The 22,681-nt window shown below is 51.6% G+C and overlaps 1 protein-coding gene across 1 annotated transcript in view; it reads left to right on the top strand.

Annotated features, from left to right (window-relative positions):
• Positions 1-6,312, top strand: part of SCRT1 (scratch family transcriptional repressor 1) — a 10,815-nt gene extending 4,503 nt beyond the window's left edge. The window contains exon 2 of the mRNA XM_032974560.2: positions 1,176-6,312. Coding sequence (XP_032830451.2) covers positions 1,176-2,077 — 902 coding nt within the window. The 3' untranslated portion in view covers positions 2,078-6,312. The remainder of the gene's footprint in view (positions 1-1,175) is intronic.
• Positions 6,313-22,681: the final 16,369 nt, after the last annotated feature.

Here is a 22,681-nt window from a genome sequence, read left to right on the forward strand (position 1 = left end):
GACAAAGGCTAAGCTACTCACTCGCGAGTCTAAGTACTCGCTGTGTATAAATAAGATCATAAAGACAAAAATGTATCGCCATGTACTTCTGCGTGTCCAACTCTAATGGACACGCAGCGCTTCAGCGAGGAAGGGCCATGCATTATTAAATGTGCGGAGGCAGAGCAACCCACGTGCAGCGAACACGTTTTGACATCTTTTACGCTCTCTCTCTCGTTCCATTTCTCTCTCTCGTTCCATCTTGATATCTCTCGCTCCATCTCCCTCTCTCATTTCATCTCTCTCTCGTTCCATCTCACTATCTTTCATTCCTTCTCTCTCTCGTCCCATCTCTCTCTCTCTCTCTCATTCCATCTCTCTTTCGTCCCATCTCTCTCTCGTTCCATCTCACTATCTTTCATTTAATCTCTCTCGTTCCATCTCCCTCTCTCTCGTTCCATCTCTCTCTCTCGTTCCATCTCTCTCTCTCTCGTTCCATCTCTCTCTCTCGTCCCATCTCTCTCTCGTCCCATTTCTTTCTCGTTCCATCTCACTATCTTTCATTCAATCTCTCTTGTTCCATCGCCCTCTCTCTCGTTCCATCTATCTCTCTCTCTCGTTCCATCTCCCTCTCTCTCGTTCCATCTCTCTCTCGTTCCATTTCTCTCTCTCTCGTTCCATTTCTCTCTCTCTCGTTCCATTTATCTCTCTCTCGTTCCATTTCTCTCTCTCGTTCCATTTGTCTCTCGTCCCATCTCTCTCGTTCCATCTCACTATCTTTCATTCCATCTCCCTCTCTCTCGTTCCGTCTCACTATCTCTCGTTACATTTCTCTCTCTCTCGTTCCATCGCTCTCTCGTCCCATCTCTCTATCTCTCATTTCATCTCTCTCTCTCGTTCCATCTCTCTCTCGTCCCATCTCTCTATCTCTCGTTCCATCTCACTATCTGTCATTCCATCTCCCTCTCTCTCGTTCCATCTCACTATCTGTCATTCCATCTCCCTCTCTCATTCCATCTCTCTCTCGTCCCATCTCTCTCGTTCCATCTCACTATCTTTCATTCCATCTCTCTCTCTCTGTCGTTCCATCTCCCTCTGTCTCGACCCATCTCTTTCATTCAATCTCTCTCTCCTCCTCCTCCGGTGCCGTTACCACCATCATCACCACCACCACCACCACCGCCATCACCACCTAGGCTACATCAGCGACTTCATCGCGCCCAGCATGTACGGGGGAGAGGCGCTGGACGGGGTCAAGATCGCGTCCCCCGAGTCGGCCTACTCGACCGCCAACAGCGACGACTTCAGCAGCGGCGAGGCGGAGCAGCCGGACAGTCCTCGCTCGGACGCAGCGACGTCTCTCCTCGACGCCGACACCGCGGCGAGTGACGGCTATGCCATGGACGCCTTCTTCATCACGGACGGCCGCTCCAGACGCAGCAAGTGCAACGTCGCCGCCTGCGACGGCAGAGCAGGAGGAGGAGGAGGAGGAGACGGCGGCGGTGGCGGTGGTGGCGGCGACGGAAGAGGTGGAGACGGCGTGAGAGGAGTCGTCGGAGGAGGAGGAGTCGGAGCCGGAGTCGGCGGTGCGAGGAGCAGCGGCCCACCGACGGGAGCCAACAAGGAGCCGGGCGGCGGCACGCAGCTGAGACACACGTGCGGCGAGTGCGGCAAGACGTACGCCACCTCGTCCAACCTGAGCCGGCACAAGCAGACGCACCGCAGCCTCGAGAGCAAGATGGCCAAGAAGTGCCCCACGTGCAACAAGGTGTACGTGTCGATGCCCGCGCTCGCCATGCACGTGCTCACGCACGACCTCAAGCACAAGTGCAACGTGTGCAGCAAGGCGTTCAGCAGGCCCTGGCTGCTGCAGGGCCACATGCGCTCGCACACGGGCGAGAAGCCCTTCGGCTGCGCGCACTGCGGGAAGGCGTTCGCGGACCGTTCCAACCTGCGCGCGCACATGCAGACCCACTCGGCGTTCAAGCACTTCCAGTGCAAGCGCTGCAGCAAGACGTTCGCGCTCAAGTCCTACCTGAATAAGCACTACGAGTCGGCGTGCTTCAAAGCCGGGGGGAACAGCGAGGATGACAGCTGAGAGAGAGAGAGACGACACCGCACCGCTACACCAGCGGCAGCCGCAGCCGCAGCAGCTACCATCGTCGCCGCCGTTGCTGCTGCTGTGAGAGATGATGGAGCGATGATGGAGATGGGAGTGAATGACAAGCAAGGAGCGACACCCGGTGGGAAGTTATGTTGACAGCAGCAGCAGCAGCAGCAGCATGATGGTGATGATGGTGGTGGCGGTGGTGACAGAAGGAAAACAGATATGCAGTTTATATTTCAATCATTATCTTCCAAAAGAGTGTTCTTCCTTATTGTTTTGAGTAATCGAATCAAATGACACAGGTCTTCCAATGGAACCAAAACATTTTTTGGTTGTGTGCGTGCGTGAGTGAGATAGCGAGACGGAGAGTTCGTCGTTTTAATTTCGCATTCCTGTTTTTTTTTTATCAACTTGCAAAAAGTCCAAGTATTATGAATTTACGAAGTCAAACAACTCCACCTATCGGGCTGCCCGTGTTGGGTAACGAGCAAGGTTCCACCACTGCCCGTTTTGTTTTCAAAGGAGACTGGTATACTTCTCTGGATTCGCGGATATTTTATACTCGGGTTCAACTCGTAAACCCCCGGTCTTGACTCAAGGCCACGTTTTTTTATGAAACGGAACTCTCCCCCACCACCCCTCCCACACCCCCCCTCTCTCCCCCCAATACTTCTGCGCGTGTACTTGTGTGAAAGAGTCTGACTGACCAACGTTCCCAGCGCCAGTCAGTCTCATCCAGGGAATGCTCAGCATCGCGTAACCTATACGTCCATCACTGCTCGTGCCGCTGTATATTGTACGTGTGTTGACAACAGGAATATCCGTGGCGTGTGTCTATCCCTGCATCACAAACAACCTCACCACAACCCCCCCCTCCCCCAATCTCTCCACGTGAGCTTCTCTGTCCCTATTGTCCGCCTGTCTGTCTCTCAGCCATGCTGTTGTCAGTCTCTCTGTCACTGCCACCGTCTCACCTCTGTCTGTATTTCAACATTTGTGTCTGTCTGTTAATGTCTCTCTTTCTCTCTCTGTGTGTTCCTCTTATCCACAGAATCATTTCACCCCTAACCCCCAAGCCTCACAAAAATGATCTCTTTTAAGGGGGCAATTTGAGCACCCCCTCTCCCCTCCTCCCTCTACTCCCCCCCACCCTCTTTTATAAATGGCAAGCCGTGTTAATGAGCAATACAGATACTATGTAAATGAGTGCGTGTTAAGCGTCTGTTGGTTTTTTTACAATAGACGCTATGAATAGGGTAACTCTCCATAGACTGCACTTTATGTTACATTTTGCACCGGCGTTTATTTCCTTGTCGAATGCTACTTATTTATTTCGTGTATTTATTTACTTAACATTTACAAGAACATAACATCGATTACGTTTCGTAAAGCCAAAACGTATTTGAGTCGCGCGTGGAATGCCTCTAATATAATATCCGTATTGTTTGTTTGTTTTAATATACATATGCGTGAATATGACTCTATGTTTGATTTAGGTGATTAAGCATCTTTCGTGGAGTTATTTAGCAACCACGTTTTGTTTTTGTTGCAAAGCGTATTCATGATTTCGAGCGTTAAGTCTTCCTCGGCTGTTGGTTGGCTGGCAAAACAAACAAAAAGTAGGCAGCCTGATACTTTAATTCTAATCCTATAATTTGAACTATCCTTGAGAGGGAAGAGTTCCGATTATTTGGGTGGCAAAAAAAACACCACCCTTCTTCCAAACGCATCAGCAGGTATTCATCCCCACATTTTAACCGTTTCCTACGATTAATTCATTGATCGATTGGTCACCATATTCTCGATAATCGAGTGCACCCACGCACAGTGAAATAGAATTAACTACAGATGAAAGAGAGAAACAAAATAAAGATAAACATTTGTACATACTTAAGGGCAATAATTGTGATGTTTACTTTCTTAAAAAACCTTACGGGGGAAAAAAAACTAAAATTAAACAAAAAAATATGAAATGACAAAAAAATTATAATCAGATAATTGAAAAAAATGAAACCTACACGCTTTTTACAGTCACCAGCTCTGAATGCAGTATTTATTACAAGTTGTATAACCGCCACATTTAAAGTTTACAGCAATTGCTATGTTATTATTGTTGTTGTTGTTATGAATTATTGTTACGATCATTATTATCGCTGGCTGTACTTCAATTAATAAGCATTCGGTCCCCGCAAATAAAGGGGAGGCGTTTACTTTGTATGCCGATATAGAAGTGGTAGCTCCAGTGTGAAGGGTTCAAATATAAGCAGCATGCGAAAGGCGTCTCGACCCAATGTGATGATGATGAAAACGAATGGCCTGGTCCTTATTAACACCGAAGAACAGCTGACGTGTAGACCAGGTATATTCATTATGAAATTAAAAAAAAAGAAATGCACTTGTAATTCATCCGAATGCCTGTGGTTAAGTCACAGTTCCCCCGTTTAATATAACGCGTACACGTAACGAGCTGTCCGTCTCCTAGCATGCTCTATCGTATGATAATGTGTAAATACCCTTTCACAAATGCATATCAGAAGAAAAAAAAGAGTATGCCGCTAATATACTTGTTGTTAATGTTCAACCCGTTTGGGTATGATATAGTTTGGGGTTTGTTTTTCGTTCGTTTGTTTTTGTGTTGGGCATGCCATTCTACAAGTATCTTTGTTGCGCTGTATATCTGTGAACTAGCGTCTGTTGCGCCTATATTTGTCGATACTAACACAGGGTTTATATGGACCCCCCCCTTCGCCCTCCCGATCTCCCGCACCCCCCCCACCCCCCCAAAAAATGTTTTCGCTTCCGAGGCAGAGATGGTTGGCAACATCGCCACCACCACCACCACCAACCCACGTGTCTTCGCGTCGCTAGAGGCAATGCAGCCGACAAGAGTTCGCTCTCTCTCTGTCTGTCTCAGAACCCAACTCGTCTCCTAAGCGATGGTCCCCAACCCATGCCTCCGTTCATTCATGGTCCCCAACCCATGCCTCCGTTCATTCATTGCCACACGATGAGCAACCTCAACAGCTCAACAGCTGCACCACGGCTGCCTGACGACTTAATTAACTCTCTAATGACAATAATTTTAAGCGGTCTTGGTTGTTGTTGCAACAATAAGCTTGTTATTTATTGAGTCTTCTTTTTTTTCTTCAATATAAAGCGTTCGAGCTGGTATTCGGTCTCGCCATATGGTTATTTTGACGCATTCAGATCGTTGCCATGAATCGGGCTTCCCTTGTGTGCCGCTTGAGGCCCTGCGTCATTTTGCTTCGTATGGTGTCGCCAAGCGCCACCAATTGAGTGCCCTCACTCCCTCGCCACATCCCATGTGCAGGTGGCTCCTTCCTTCACCCCTCTCTTGCGTTGTTAATACTTACAGACAAAGATTCCCCGTAGAAGCCTTAACAGACTGTTGGGGCAAGTTTTGCTGTTAGCGAGTAGCAGCACCTATGAAGGTCGCCACGGCTCACGAGGTGGTGGGATTGCCAGCACAACGCTCGGCCGCGTTTGTCTTCCTCGTGGCGATGCTTGCACATCGCACCCAGGTACTCATTTGAGACTGAGTGGAACCTACGGGAGGCTCAGGAACCGGTTCAGATAATCGTCGCTGGCGTTGACCGTGAACGAGACTCGAACAAGGGTCTCCGGATTCGTAGCGCGGCGCGCTAACCACTGCGCTACCACCCGCTTAGATAGCCCCGCACACACGAGCGAGCTGAGCCCCACACCGACGTAGATTATATCACTAGTAACACGATTTTTGTTCCTGGGTACTATTATTCCCCACAAACTTTGCTTTTGTGATCAGGACATTACATGAAAAAATTACACAAATGCACACCACGTTTTCTCATTGAAAATAGCTACATTTCAAAATATCACTGTTCTGGTCACAAAAGCAAAGTTTGTGGGGAATAATAATAGCCATTTTCTGTACTTTTGAGGCATAAGCAATTAGCAAATAGCACTTAGTACCCAGGAACAAATAGTTTATTTGTTACAGTGTTATATTTTCCTTTCCAGCTGCCGGCTAAACGTGACGTGCGTCATCATGCCTTAGTTGAGTCGCTTATTCGTCCTCTTGATACAAAATATAACGCGACACACCGATAGCGGAAGCAATTGTGACTTAAAGGTTTTTTTTCTTGTTGCCCGCTATGGAAGCTGCTGAGCCCGTGTTGATTCTCCGAAGGCAAAGATAATCCCTTCCCTCCCTCCCCCTCCCTCCCCCTCCCTCCCATCCCCCCCTCCCTCCCCTCCACCCCTCCCTCCCTCCCTCCCCTCCACCCCCTCCCCTCGTGTGTTGGGACGCAAACTGAACGCGCGACGCGCACGGCAGGGACAATGTCGCGTTTCCGCCTGGTCTCGCGTAGCCACCCAGCCCACTCCCTTCAGGATGGGCCCCCTTCATGTTGCCAAAGGGCCGCTTGTCCTGGCTGTAAATCTCTAAAAGTCTGCCCCGGGGAACTATAAAACATCCTGGCATGCGCTAGTGGCGTTGTTAGTAATAATGATAACAACACCACCACCATAATAATAATGCAGCAGCAGCACTCAAGACAATGTCATTACACGTAGCTCTTCTCTCTTCCAGCACAGCGAGATTATTATTATTATTCGTCTTCTGCCAATGATAGGTCCAGGTTCTGGTCTTGTTGAATGACATCAGAGGTGGCGATCCTTACTCGGTACACAAGAGGCAGAGATCCCACAATGTGCATCCAGGTATTCGACCACTCGGAAATATCGGGAGGGAGAATCAAGGACATTGAAATCAATTTCGTTTTGTTTGTTCATCGTTGTTGTTGTTGCGGTGTGGCCACGAATGGGAATTTGTTGAGTGGCGCGTGATCGCTATTTTGTATGTGAACCCGTGCGATGATTTTCCACTGTGTAAAAGCCAAGCTTTTGGTCACGCAAGTGCGTATCTACACAATTGCCATGGGGTATAGGGAACGGAGGGGAGGTGGTATAGGTAATGTGGGAGGGGTTATAGGTAATGGGGGTATAGTTAACGGGGGTATAGGTAATGGGGGAGGGGGTATAGGTAATGGGGGTATAGGTAATAGGGGTATAGATAATGGGGGTATATAGGTGATGGGGGAGGGGGTATAGGTAACGTGGGGTGCCAATTTACAGCGTGCTCAGAAACAAAGATGACGTCGCCAGCCTGTGAGTTTGTGTCGAATGCGGACAGATGACGTGGACTGGTATTGTGTTGAAAGGAAACACGCTTACACGAAGACACACAAAGACACACAAAGACACACAAAAGACACACAAAAGGCACACAAAGACACACAAGGATCCCCCGTATAGCATTAACAGGTTGTTGGGGCAAGTGCTGTTAGCGAGCACCTATGAAGGCCGGCACGGCACACGATGGGGTGGGTGGCCAACAACCACGCCCGGCCGCCTTTGTCTCCCCCAGTGCTGATGTTTACACACCAAATACTCATTTAAGGCTGAGTTAACCTAGGGGAGGCCCAGGACCGGTTCAAATGTTCGCCACTGTTGTTGGCCGTGAGCGGGGAATTGAACTCACGTTTCGGAGTTCGTAACGCAACGCGCTGACCGCTGCGCCACCGCTCCTTGGCAAAACACACAAAAACAAAGGCAAAGGCGCACACAGGGCAAGGGTAATGATAAAGTATCGTGGACACGTGCACGCGAATCGATTCCTCGCGGTTAAAAGTATTGTGGCCACCCACTCGGGCATGCGAAAGGGGGGCGCGGGGTGGGGGTGAGGGCATCAATGCGTTCTACGTATTTATTTACTTATTCAGAGCTCTCATTAGGGGCCGTCCATAAATGACGTCACGCACCTGGGGGGGGGGGGGTGAGACATTTGTGACGATGTGTGACGAGGGTGGGGGGGGGTTAAGAAATGTGACGTCACATCAAAATGCGCAATTTTAAATAAATATAGACAACACGTTCTACTTAATTAAATAGACTTTTTGATAAACGTGTTCTCCTACATCCGAGTGCAGCGCCACATTAAATACGCACTACAATGACAATAGTTTAAAGCGATTTGAAGCATGTTTTATTTTTTGGGGGGGGCAGAGCTTTGTGACGTCATATTTGAGGGGGGGTCTGACTTTTTGTGACGCCGTGTGACGAAGGGGGGGGAGGGGTCAAAAATCGTCCAAAACCGCGTGACGTCATTTATGGACGGCCCCTTACCAGCAAGTGTTGTCTGGTGTTGTTCACTCGGCCTGCTTGAGCCACTCACGCGACTCCACCGCCCTGACGTCGCCTGCGACTCGCGCCGACCAAACGAACTCTCGACCCGCGCCTCCTCCCATCGCCTTCTGCCGTTCTCTGAGCCAGAGTCTGTCAAAATTGGTCCCACGAGCATCGTGGGTGGCGGGGGGCGGGGCTAGCGGAGGTAGGGGGTGAGGCTAGGAGAGGTAGGGGCGGGGCTAGGGAGGTAGGGGGAGGGGCTAGGGGAGGTAGGGGGTGAGGCTAGGGGAGGTAGGGGCGGGGCTAGGGAGGTAGGGGGAAGGGGCTAGGGGAGGTAGGGGCGGGGCTAGGGGGCGAGGGCCCTTGTAGTTTCCACACCGTCAAAGTATTTTTGTTAAAATAAAGCGCCCACCAAGTATTACGTTAAAGTCCGTCGGCGTTCGCAAGTCGTGTTCAGCATCCGATTGTGTTTGTTGTTTGTTGTATTCACAGTGGAGGGAATACGATGAGCTGTTGAAGCTCTTCTTTTTCTTCACGCGTGTCCAGGAGTGTCACGGATGGCCGGTGCTCTTTCTAAATAACGCGGCGTGATGCAATGTGCATGATGTAAGGACACAGGGGGTGCGTCTGTGTGTATGCGTGTACGTGCGAGCCGAGGTGATGTAATAACGCAAATAATAAGCCTTATAATAATGACAACAACGATGCATTGTTATGATAATGTACATCCATGTGTCACGCCACTGATGGGTGAAGGCCTCCTGCCCATCCTGCTGGTGTTCGTCATGGGGGGTTGTGTTTGACCATACTTCACCATGTTGGTTGGTGGCGGTGGTGGGGGAGTGGTGATGGTGGAGGGGGTTGGGAGTTCAGATGTCACTCACCACCGACCGGAGCTCTGCCCGGGACTCGAACTCAGGTTGGCAGTGCGCTCGTTGCATTGTCACTCCTTGCTATGCGATGTCATCGCCCCCCCCCCCTCCCACTAGCCAGATGCAGTCTACAATATAGACTGTAGCTAATCCACGACACGCGGAAGCGACGCAGAGCGAGCATCGTGCGGAACCCATCCGTCTGCTTCCATTGGTAAACGCACGCGCGTTACCATTTGTTGACACTTTCAAGCAAAAGAAACAAAACTCACGACGGGGTAGCGCATTTTTTGTTTTATTTGTTTACAAAGTAACGCAAAAAGGCCAAGATCCCTGCCCGGTGGAGCCGTTTAATAGACTCGAGGCCAAGCGATGTTAGGGGCCAGCTGAGTCGTCACACGGAGTGCGGTGCCTTGCACCACGCCCGGCCGCCTTTGTCTCCCAACACGCTGATGCTTACACACGCCGCCAGGTACTCATTTAAGGCTGAGCCGAACTTAGAGGAAGGCTCAGGACCGGTTTCAAAATAATTGCCACGCGCACACACACACACTCATTTGCATGGCCTTATAATTGTAATCTATTTTGTAAGAGTGTGCGTGTGTGTGACCTGGCTCCAGAGGTCGCGCGTTGGCCGCTTGTTGCCGAGATTTCGCGGTTCGAATCCGAGAGGCATCCCCTGGTTAATCCCTGCGTGGTTTATCGACCGTCAGATAGGTCACAGTGACGTCACAGCGGAGCGAGTCCGTGACGTCGTTCAGTGCGTGCCGTGACCTCGTGGCGCGGCACGCGATCTGCGCATGGTCCGTTCGACTCAAGATTTCAATGGATTCAGATTTTTTTTTTTTAAGATCCAGTCGACAACCTGCGCTCTATATGAAAGCAAATTAAACTGCCTTATTCAGGAAGAGAACAAATTACTGATACGTTTTCTTTTCGCGGTTGTTGCCGTTCCGCCTCTCTCCGCGGTGTTTCCGAGTTGCACCACGTGCTTGCTCGCCACGATGTGCCGACGTTTCGCTGCACGTGCCGGAAGCTTCCCGAAAAACACGTGGACAGCGGAACGTCGGTCTTCACACCAAGCAGCAAACGCGATACACACCCCCCCCCCCTCCCCCCCAAATGATCTCTAAATCTATAACTAGATCGAAGAGATGACTGGAGAAATTTATCCAGCCCAGCCCAATCTGTGCAAATCGGATTCAAACGGACTCGTGAATTCCATTCTCGGCGTGGATACCCTGGAGTTAGAGAGATCGAGATTTTGTCGGAGCGAGGTGGCGTTGTTGATGATGATGATGACGACGGGCAAGAGGCGAGACCTGAAGGCTGGAGGGCTGAGTGGCTGAGTCCGTGGTGTGGCCGGGTGAATGGCCAGCCGAGTGGGCTTGGTGAGGAAGAAGGAGATGCACAAGGAGGTGTGTACTGTTCTGGTGCAGTCAAGCGGTGTGTTAATTGTGAAGCGGGGAGTGGGCTGGGGTGCTGAGTGGGTGGGAGATTGGATATAACACCCCCCTCCCCTTCTGCGTCTCCTCCCCCCTTCCTAATTAACATGAACAATTAGAGCAACAATGCACGGCTTGAACACGTTTCCTTATAAGGGCTGTCCCATACACACGCGCCGTGCTCGCGTATAGCCCCGTGCCGCACGCCGAGAGGGCCTGTGGAACGTGGACCGCATTTTCAAGCGGGTAGGTAATCACCCCCCGAATGGCAATCTCCGAGCGTGCGAATTGCGTGCGGCGATTATCTGAACCCGTTCTGGGCCTTCCCCAGGTCGACTCCGCCTCAAATGAGTACCCGGTGAGATGCGTAAAACGTCGCCACTCGGGAAGACAAAGGCGGCCGGCCGTGGTGCTGGCCACCCATCCCGGCGTGTGCCGTGCCGGCCTTCATAGCACGTGCCCCAAAAGTCTGTTAGGGCTATGCGGTGGATATTTGTCTTTGTGTGAGTGAAATGTACCTTGCCATTATTAGCTTAAAGTTTTTTTTCCTATTTTCCGGAGCGCAGCCCGGCTGAAATTGAATCTCTGTTCTATGAAATTATTGTTTTTTTAATTATTAAAACATAATTAACGTACCCCGCTTATCGCTACGGGGTTTGATTCCCCAGCAGCCAATTCTGTCGACATTGTCCCAAAGTGAAATCGACTCGTGCGTCTGGGCGATTAGGAGCGACCCCTTCGGGCGCCCACATTTCAGCCGAACCGGAGTGACACAGCCACGGCCAGCGACTCTCATTGCCATTACCGTGCACCACTTGACAGCCGCGCATTCGCTTATAGTGCATCAGAGACACAAAGAACCCTCCGCCCGCTGCCGCATTACCTTAACAGACTTCTCTTTTACACGTCGCACCAAGTACTCGTTTGAGGCTGATTCGAGCTAGGGGAGGCCCAGGACCGGTTCAGATAAATCGTCACTGAGCGGGAATCGAACTCGGGTGGCCGGGGCGTCTGAGCGCGCAGCGTGCTAATCGCTGTGCCGCAGCTCCCCACACACGCGCAGGGGATGGCGCTGCGGTGCAACGCTTAGCGCGCTCGACTCGCAATCCCGAGATTATGCCCGGTTCGATCCCATACCCCGGCGCTGCAGTCGAAACGGGAACAGCGCGGTTCAGTCGGTCAGCAGGTCGCGAATGGTGGGGTAAAGTGTGGGTACTCCCACCTCTCCCAAGATGTCTGACCAGCGTGGAAGAGTAGGCCAAAATGCCCTCTACAGGTGTTCTCCGCTAAGAGCTCTCTATCTCTCTTCCACTAGTGGAGGCCACTGCCGCCAGCAGTGGCGTGAGCAGGCACTTGCAGGGCTGCGCCTTCGCCTTGAATTATTTAAATCACAAAAATGACATCATAAGTTGAAACAATCATCCACGCACGATTCTGCAACGCGTTTGAATGAGCGTTTGTCTTCAGAAGTATTTAATTAGCAATACGGTAGCCGACAGGTAGCTGTGAGGAGGGGGTAAAGATGCTTTTCATTTTAACATGTTTGCAACGTGCAGGTCCTGTACCTGTACACAGTAAGTCCTCGTTTAACACGGTAGTAGATGCGTTCCTGAAAAGTGCCACGTTAAAAGCGAAAAACGCGTTAAGCGAAAACAATGTCCCCATCAATAATGTAGCCATAAAGTTTGTCGAGATACGATGTATCACTACGCACGACACAGAGTGAGACGGCGGGACAAATAACTGAGGGTGCACCGCCACGTTACCATATCACTCCGCGTACTGTACCTCTACTCAAGAAAGTAGATCGTCGTCGACCGCTCAAATACTGCGTTATAACGGCGCGCGTTTCGCGTTATAACAGTACGTGTTTGGCGTTATAACGGGCGCGCAATTCGCGTTATAAGGGTCGCGCGTTTCGCGTAATAACAGTGCGCGTTTGGAGTTATAACGGACGCGCGTTTCGCGTTATAACGGGTGCGCGTTTCGCGTTATAACAGTGCGCGTGTCGCGTTATAACGGGTGCGCGTTTCGCGTTATAACAGTGCGCGTGTCGCGTTATTACGGGTGCGCGTTTCTCGTTATAACCGGCGCGCGTTTCGCGTTATAACGGGTGCGCGTTTCGCGTTATAATAGTGCGCGTGTCGCGTTATAACGGGTGCGCGTGTTGCGTTATAACGGGTGCGCGTTTCTCGTTATAACGGGTGCGCGTTTCGCGTTATAACAGTGCGCGTGTCGCGTTATAGCGGGTGCGCGTTTCGCGTTATAGCAGTGCGCGTTTCTCGTTATAAGAGTGCGCGCGTTCCTCGTTATTACGGGCGCGCGTTTCGCTTCATAACGGCGCGCGTTCCACGTCGTGCGAAAAGTGTTCCCGAATGTAAGAGCCACCGCGTTACGGCGAAGACGCGTTGCTGTGTGACCACCGCGGAGTGCCAAGCGAGGACTTTGCGTTCACACCACTCACTGGGACACAAGAGTCAACGGGCACCTCCCGCTGTGAACGCGACCCACCACGCTGCCACTGCTGCGGAGGTAGCGTCTTACAAATTTATTGAGGCTTTCTCTCTCTCTCTCGTTTCGTTAATCGCGTCTGTTTATTATTGCCGTTCATGTTATTGTTGTTGTTATTTACGATGATGATGATGATGTTGTTGTGTTATTCTCGACTCACTTTGTATTTCGAAGCAACACGTTTTGCACTGTTCTGCAGGGATTGAGCCCCCGCCCCCAATACCCCCCCCCCCTCCCCAATTTTAGCCGGGTCTGATATTTACGCGATATGAAACAAAAAGAAAACCTTTACAACACTGCCATAACAAATATTGCCATATAATGCACGCGGTGCTTCCGCTCTCCTACACCGGAGTTGTGTAAATATGATTATCTCTCGATATGCCATACCATGCCACGTGACCACGGCTTAATTTATTATGGGGTACAAATATTTATCGGGGTTCTCCTCCCCCACCACCACCACCACCACCACCCCCCTTTGTCTTTTCCCAACCCCCTCGCCCACCCCCGGCGCCTCGACAATAATATTTTCCGGAGCTCAGCACCCGACCCGACGGACAGCTCCGGCGATGAAACGTCACCGCTGCATGTTTAAAAACCATTGCAAGCGCCTGCCACCACCGTTATGAAGCCACATCATTTGAGCGTTGTCAGGTTTCGGTAGAGTCCGAACCTCGGTGTCAAAATAGTTGCTTGGATGTTGCGCAAATATATGCATGAACGTCACGGGAGGGGAGCATGTGTACGTGGAAGGGGAACGTGTGTACATGCGGTAGCCCATTTTGTAAAAAATCCACTGCTGGATGAGGGCCAGCCCGCGAGTGCAGACGCCGTGCGGTCGCCGGGGAGAACGTTTGACCATACTTCACCACGCCGGGTCAGTCAGTGTCGGCTTGGCGAAGCTGGGGGACGCAAAGACGTTTGGAGCAGAGCAACGCTACAACAGTTGACGATTGCTGCACTGCCTCTCTGCTGCCCACAATGTATCCCATCCCCCACCCCCCCCCCCCACCCACGGCCGTCCATAGCAACCTTTGGTCGCCCGAACAAGCACTAGCCAGGCTCAAAGTCCTGCTTAGCCTTTGGTGCAATCCGGACGATCGACGTCGTGGGAGGGAAATGTGGATTTGTATGGATCACGCAGAGGTGGAAGGGCCGTCGAGGGCGCGTGGCAACGAGGTGGCGTTTTTAGGAGGCAGTACAGCAAGTGGGAATGTCGACAAGATTCGCGTCGAAACGATTTGGATGTTTAAGCCGCCTCGAGCGCGTGGGGGTTTTCTCCGGGGGGGGGGGGGGGGGGGGCGGGGCGCGGGGTGAGGGGAGGGGGTTTGGGGGGGGGATGTTTCTTCTGCCCACTTGCAAAAAAATATATATTCGTGACAAACAAAAAAATATGGAACTGGCCAAACATCCTAACGCAGGAGCCTCTTGATGAACGAGTCACGAGACTCAGAGAGGTTCCCGTGGGTAAATTGTTGCTTAAAAGTAGAATTTGTACTGACGTCTTACGTTGAGAGGAAAAAGTGAAAATGCCATACAAAGCACTTGCACGGTCAGAGTTGATCAATTTGACTGAAAGTGTACAACACTCGGTCAGATATCTGTTGGGATATCGAAATAAAAATCACGCCCATCGTTAACTTTATCTTTGAACAGAAAAAAAAACACATTGTTGTGCTGACGTTTCGGGCAATGGCTCTTCTTCAGAGTTTTAAAGAGCGGGCATAAAGATTGGCGGGGCAACTGGGCGAGCTCTTACTCTCACTGCAGTGCGATGGGAAGTGTGGTCAAGGTTGACACGTCTGTTTTTTAAACGAGGGTCATTGCTCGAAACGTTAATACGGGTCGGCGAAGGGGGTTGGGGATGTGCACGGGTGAGGGCTGGCGAGGGCCCATGACGACGTCGCAATGTCACCGCTCGCCGCTGATGTCAGCAGCCGTGGTCGCTGCTTCGGCTCGGCTGGTTCATGTCGGTAGTGCGCCAACCGCTGTCCCACCGCTCCTGTTGGAAGGCCGTGTTAATTATGACGAATGTGGGAGGGGGGGCGGGGGGCTTCAATCGCTCACCGCGACGCGTGACGCCGATTCGCAGTTGACGTCCGCGTGCGCCAAATCGTGTGTCATGAAACCCTCCTCCACCCGACGCATAGCCCGACTGGCAAAAGCCGTCGCGTGGCTCGGCCACTGCCGTCGCCGCTCTTCGAAACACATCGATGTCGTGTGAACAGATCACGCGCGCCGGGGAGACAAAGGCGGGTCGGTCGTGGTGATGGCCAAGCGGCCCCCCTCCCAACCCCGCGTCGAGTGCCGTTTTGTCCTCGATGGGTTTTCGCTAACAACCAGTGCCGGATTAAGCGAGCGCGGGGCCTGTAGCACATGTTATAAAGGGGCCCTGAATTAAAAAAAAAAGACAAATATTAAAACACGCATCTGTTTTACTTGCACAGTAAAGTTATTGTATTTTTTTCATTTGCTCTACAGCCAGATAATATGACAAATCGCTAGCCTAAAACGCCCAGTCGTTCATAAAAGTTGAAGGCGTTATAGTACTGTAGTAATAGAGCGAGTGCAGAATCACTGAACCGGAATTGATGGCTTGAAAGCATTTAGCGCGGGGCCCTTGAAAGTGCGGGGCCCGTAGCAACACGTGTAGCTACTTTTGCCACGAGGATAATCCGGCACTGCTAACAACAGCGCTCGGAACCGAATCGTCTGTTGCCCGTCATATGCTGTTTGCGTGTGCTGTGTGTGCGTCGTTTTGGTAAAATTCATTGTCTCACAATGCTGAGTCTCTAAGAGCAATACAAGATACACATTTGGCGTCCACGTGGAGGAATGAGCAGCCGAACAAATAATGCCTCCTTCCCATATTTGTCCGTCCCAACAAAGATAACGAGATATATTTTTTTACACATCCCATTAGCCAAACGGCCTTAGCCAGCCAATAGGGTCCTTGTCGATAATAAAAACAAAACACGTGGCAGTTCACCAGTAAATCGTGCTGATGAACCGGTGTTGAAGTGCGAGTTTGCTTGGAATGAATCAGTGCCGCTGCTGCTGCTGCTGACGTCGCGTACTGCCATGCACAAGGCCGTGTGGCTTGAACGAGTCGTGTAAACAAATATTAAATACTCCTGGAGTACTCCTCTGTGTGTTACGTGGAGAGACAAACATGGGGGAGGGGGGAGGTATTTGTACTCTCATAACGTCATGAAGCCCTCTTTGAAAGGCCAGTTTTTCGTGAAAGTTTTCAATCAAAATGAACGTACTGATTTAAACACGCGTGTACAGTATTTATGAATTGCCTGCGTACTTAATGTATTTATTTATTAACCGACTGTGAAAACAAAATCACGGCGCTGCGAGTCAGCACGGCTTTGTGGCGATATCGACTCTTTGTAGGCGCACGCGCGCGCGTGAGTGTGCATTCACGTGCACGCGCGCGCGTGTGTACGTGTGTGTGTGTGTACGTGTGTGTGTGTATTTGTACACGCATGCATGCGTGTATCCGGCACCCCTACGAGCGCGTGTATTGCTGTATACGGTTTGTTCAACTCGCATCATCATCATCATCGTCCGCGCCCTACATTATTAACAACACGAGCCCCAAAATAAAACATAGCCGAGCTTGACCGCTGCTGCTGCTGCTCGCGGGCCAACTGGAATTTGTGTGTCCACACACCTCGAAATAATAAATTCGTTGATAACACTTTAAACAAAATGTGAATTATTTGCAAAACGAAAAAAAGCGGACAGCGTTAACTTCACCGTCTACATTCGGAAACAAAATTTTGTTGCGTCACTTATACAAGTTGTTTGGGTTATTTTTGCGTGTGTGGGTGTTTGTAAAATAATGTCACAAATATAACAAACCTTGGGCGTTTATTGTACCAATTGGATGACATCACCGAGCTGTGTGTTAGTCGCGTGGGTTTCCAGGTACAATGCTTCATCAGTTATGTCACTCTGACGTCAGCATGTCCCCATGGATTATAACGAGCTATGTGTTAATCAATATTATATCTACAGTATGATTATATACTCTCTCTCTTGCGCTCTTAGATCCTCCTATCTCTGTTGGTTGTGTTTCTCTGTCTCTCTGTTGCTTTCCGTGTGTGTGTCTCTTATATATTCAGATTTTTTTTCATCTCTGTGTGTCCTGCCTCTGTTTCACGTGTCTATCCTGATGTCTTCCATTTGTTTATCAGCTAGTCTCTCTCATTGCATGCCTGTGTATGTCCGTCTTGTCAAATCTGTCTGTCTGCAATACATCGGTCCGTTTGTCTCTCTGTCATATCAGCTGTGCCTGTCTCTCTCTCTCTGTGTGCTGCTATCCGTCTGGCGTTCTGTCCGTCCCATCTGTCGATATATACGTCTGTCTCTCTGTTATTGTCTCTTTATACATTAATCCATCCATCTGTTTGTCTGTTCGCTTCTCTTTATAAACATGCCCTGTCTCTCGTCATTGTCTCTCCATCTGTCTGTCTGTGTCTTTCTCTCTCTCTCTCTGTCCGTCTCTATTTCTCTCTCTGTCTGAATCCAGAGGCCTCAGAATGTTTAGCACGCAAACTGTGTTCCACTCACCAGCGTGTTGTTAGCGTGTATATTTTTCAGTTTTAATCGGAACAAATAGTAACAAGTTTTGCCATTGGTTCAACAACAATGCCAAATAAACCCTTTTCAACCCGAGACCCATATCCGCTGCTCTGTGATATTGAAACATTCTGGTTCTGGGTGAGTGGGGTGGGTGACTTACCACGTCGTAGCGAACACTCACGCAGAGGACTCTCAGCTGGTTGGCGAAAGGCGCAGCCCCTGCAGTTGCTTGCGAGCGCCACTGCCGGCGAAATGGCCTCAGCTCAGAGAGAGCTCTGCAGAACCGCTCTGCATGTTGCGTGTTTTTGGCCTACTCTTCCACGCTGGTCAGGCGTCTTGGAAGAGTCGGGGATGCCCACACTTTTCCTCACCACACGCAATCTGACGATCGGCTACATTCGGTGCACCCCCCATACACTGGCTGCTGTTGCGTGGGCAGAGGCTGTGGGGGTGTGGGGGTGTGTGGGTGGTGACAATTAAAAATCTTCCCCCATTGTTTTCAACTGCCGCGCCTGGAGATCGGTCAAACTGGCGACCTCTGCATTGTTAAGTCCAGCGCGCTGCTAACCATCATTGCACCGCAGCCTTACAAATGTAAATCATCATCATCATTATCATCATCATCAGCCGCAGCAGCTGCTGCTGCCCCGCCGGTAGTGGAGGCGAAATCGACGCACTCCTCCCAGGCACGTGACCCCGGCCACGCCACGAAGCGTCGTCGATTACCGAAGCTGGGCACGCGCACGCACGCGCGGCGGCCTGAACGAGGTGGGGGGGGGGGTGGTGCGATGGGAGCCTGGATGTGCGCAGCGAGGTGGCATTCTCAAAAGGTTCCACCAAAATGATTCGTTCGCCGAGCGCCAGCGCGTTGCTCAAGATCGCCACGCACACGAGCAAGCACGAGCACGCGCGTGCTCGCACACGGCGTGAACAGGGGGAAGGGGAGCGCGTGGACGAGAGACGTCGTCGCATTTGACTGCTGGCTAAAGTGAGTGGGGCTTGGGCAGGGCGCACGTCACGGCTAGGAGGGGGGGGGGGGGGTAACGATGATGGCCCGTGGGTCTGTATGCTGAACTTCTTTCGCACCGTACGTAGCCAACCACGCATGGAGCGACGACAGCCAATCGAAGGCGAACGCGCCCGCGCAGATCCCCGTGGGTATTTCGATTTGTTTTGCTTGAGACCCACGCCGGCCAGACGTCTCGGAAGAGGTGACGGTACCCACACTTTACCCCACCGCGCGTCGCTGCCCGTAGCGTGTCCATATCCAATGACGGACACCACGAGGTCTCGGTTGGGACGCTGGCGTTTGTTGAATTTCAAAGGGCACGTTCGCAAGTACGCGGAAGGGAGCCGCGGCTCTTGTGCGCCCATCACCGAGTGCGAACTATCCTTGGGAGTCAAAGCCGCGCGCACGATGTGTTAGAGGCTGCGCGCGGTCCGCCACCCGGCTGAGCCGTGGTGTCCTCTTCAATTAATGGACTCCTGTCGGCGTAATGGGATTTTCATTGAGACCGCGAATGTGCGGCAGATCTTGGCCGTGGCCGTTTAGCTCAGGGATCGTGGGGCTGATCCTGAGATTCAAATGCGGGTCTCAGTCGCACCCGCGGTTCAATCGGGTTCGCAAATTGCTGAGATCAGGCGGTGTTCGTCTCAGACAGGTCAACAATGATTGTACGCACAGGAGAGCGTGGGTTCGATCCCGAGCCCTGACGCCTGCTGTATAGTTGGAGTTTGCGTGTCTCTCTCCACGTAGGTCGCGTGGATTTTTCTCCGTTTTTTCCCTCCACATTTAGAAACACAATTTTAGATATTTGTGGCTGATATACATTTCCATGTGATGAGCCACTTCGTTGAGCTATCGTTTGCGATTGCCAGGTTGCTTCTAAAAGAAATAGCTACACAGCTCAGTGGGGCCTTACCTGGTAAAATGAAAATAAAAGTTTTAATGTCAATTGTTTTAAGTCGGCAAATTGCATCTCTGAGAAGTAGAAATATCGGTTTGACTTCTCATTCGACGAACGTCGATCGCTGTCATACGGCGGAGCGGGTGAGAAGAGAAAAAGAGCTTCATAGCTCTTCAGATTTCATCAGCATAAATCAATATTATTACTCTAAAATGCCGCTCTCTCCACTGTGTGTGGACCAGAGGGCGCTTGAAGAAGGGATCTCAGATGCAGCGCTGTAGAGATCCACTTCTGTGGGCCGTTCACTAATAACGCGAAGGGATCTGAAAGGGAAACTGCGTCCCGTGACACGACACACACAGCAAGAACAATTGGAATAAAATCGGCAAAAAGGGAAAACGCCAACAACAAAAAGCAATGTGCCGACATTCCAGTTCTGAAAGTGGAAATATCACACCGCCGTGGGACAAACAGACCGGTGCTCACGTGATTGCCTGGCTTGCCAGCCTACTCGGAATTCTAAAATCCACGTCTGAGAGCCGAGAGGCGGTCACGGCTAGGGGGGAGAGTTGGAGGGAGAGTTGGAGGGGGAGTTGGAGGGGGAAGCCTTCCCGTGTTTCCCTCCGCGTGGCTTTAGTGATAACTGAGTGGTGGCGCAATGGTTAGCGTGCTTCGCTGTGAAACCGGCGAAACAATACTTGCTTCCCTCTAGATTTGAAGTTTTCGTGACTGCAGGGATTCCAACTCTTTGGTTCTTTCGGTAAAGTCACGTAGGTATAAAATAAATTAAATTAAATCACGACGTTTCGGGCGCAACACAATCGTCCGTCATCAGGTGGGACAACCACAGCAAGAAACAAACTGCTGACGTGGGTAGAAGGACTCCCGAAATACGAGGTTATGTAGGTGAGAGAGGGGGGGGGCAGGGAGGAGAGGGGGGGTAGAGGAAGTGGAGTGCTGCCGGATGGAGAGTAGCTAGAAAGGAAGAGAGGGGGGGGCTGGGAGGAGAGAGGGGGGGGGGGGAGTGCTGCTTCCCGGCGACGGGCACACACATCAGCGGTGGTCTATAGCCGAAAGTCGGCGCATCCTTGAAATGAATGCCTTGGTGCCGTGTTTGGGGAGACAAAGACGGCCTGGCGTAGTGGTGGTGATGATCTCGCCACAGTCGTATTGCGCCGTGCCTGGCTTTCATAGGCGCTCGCTAACAGAGCTCTTGCCCGAGCAGTCTGTGCAAAGCTGCGCGTGGTGGTTGGGGGTGGATGGGTGGATGGGTGGTGGGGATCTTCGTCTTTGTGCCGTCAGAGTGCGCGAGGCGGGGGGGTGGGCGCGCGAGTCAATCCAGGGGGATGATCCATGCATAATGTGGCCAGATGATTGCCGTGGCCTGCACGCGGGGCTGACCCAGACACAGAGGGAGCAGGCGACGGAGGAGGAGTGGGGGGGGCACGGGTGCGATGGGGATAATCGGTGCATTGGCGAGGAGGGGAGTGTGGGGGAGGGGTGGGGCAGCGGTAGTGTCGTGGTTAGCGCGCTGCACTTCTGACCCGGCGAACCGAGTTCGATTACCGCTCACGGTCAACATCAATGACATTTATCTGAACCGGCACTGGGCCTCCGCTAGGTCGGCTTAGCCTGAGAATCGACCTGGCTATAAATCGTAGCTCAGCGGAGTGGCTTACTAATTTATCGCAGCGGCCAATTACTCTGAACGCGTGATGTTCATTTTGAATGTGGGGGGGGGGTGGTACAAAAAAATCCGCGTGACCGCGGGGAGAGAGAGACACCGCGAACTACGCGCGCGACCCAGGGCTCAGCTGATATTTGAGCTGTCAGCAGAATAACGAAGGCGAAGCGGGGGGGGTGAGTTTGACGGTGCGCCCTGACCGAGGCTGCACTGACCGTTCACCAGAGTTCCGTTTGACACCGCACGCGTTTGACTTTGACTGTCAGAATGTAGACGAGGGGTGGAGGTGTGAGCCTTGGGTTGGGTGGCGGGAGTGGCTCAGCCTCCCCCACCACCTCGTCCTCCTCTCTCCCCCACCCAGCCAGTTGCGTGAGCGGCTGCCCCGCGGCGCTCACCGGGGGCCTTCTGTCGGGGACCTTTTGTGTGACGAGTCTCGACACCCTGGGCTACGGGAACGAAATTATTGTTACCAACTCACATTGCGCTCCTCCTCCGCTCCCCTTCTTCCTCGCTGGTCTCCGATCCTGCACTTTACAGAGCGAGCACAACAACAATAACAACAACAGGGTCAAATAGAAGCCATTGTTATTGACAGACCATGGTCTGTCAATAACAATGGCTTGGTTCACGGGGAAAGTGTGGCGGCCAAACCTGGCCCAACCACCACCACAATCACCACGCTGGTCAGTGCGTGGTGGTGGTGGTGGAGGGACAGTCACGTCCAAAGGCCGTCCTGGCTGCGAGTTGCTGCTGAAAATAATTTATGTCGAAAGGCCAACGAAAGGGGCTGATGTACCCACGTGTTGACATCTTTTTTTTCCCATCTTTTACACCCGCATCTCGTTTGGACAAGCGGCGACACCTTCATTAATCGCGAATGTTACTCAACCGCGGGATAGGTGTCCGTCGTTGCTTGACCATACTTCACCACGCTGGTCGGTGCCGGGTTGTTTTGGCGGCGGAGGTCCCGCCAGAGCCAGTCGAGACGATCACCCAGCAACTCGCGTCGCAGCCGGGAATCGAACTCGGGTGTCGGGTTTTCAAAGCGCGGAGCTTTGTCCCATTCACGAGCCCGACCATCGCGGTGATGTGCAATCAGACAACCCCCTAAAGAGGGAGGCCTTCATCCCATCAGTGGATTGGCAAAGGGGCTGGAAGGAAGACATTCCTATTATTTGCGGGTTTTTTTTGTTGTTCTTGGGTTAGATCGCGTAAATATAAATGCTGTGTCGTTAAAACCCGCCACCACCCGACACAGCCAACTATCAAGGGTTGTCACGTAAACAGAACGTGGCCAATTCGTCACTAGTACAGCACTAGTGTGTAGTGTATAGTGTAGTATACTAGTACAGCACTAGTGTATAGTGTAGTGTATAGTGTAGTATACTAGT

The sequence above is a fragment of the Petromyzon marinus genome, chromosome 54 (genome assembly GCF_048934315.1).
Source record: "Petromyzon marinus isolate PM22_M1 ecotype Great Lakes invasive population chromosome 54, UKy_Petmar_22M1.pri1.0, whole genome shotgun sequence".
Classification (NCBI taxonomy): Eukaryota; Metazoa; Chordata; class Hyperoartia; order Petromyzontiformes; family Petromyzontidae; genus Petromyzon; species Petromyzon marinus.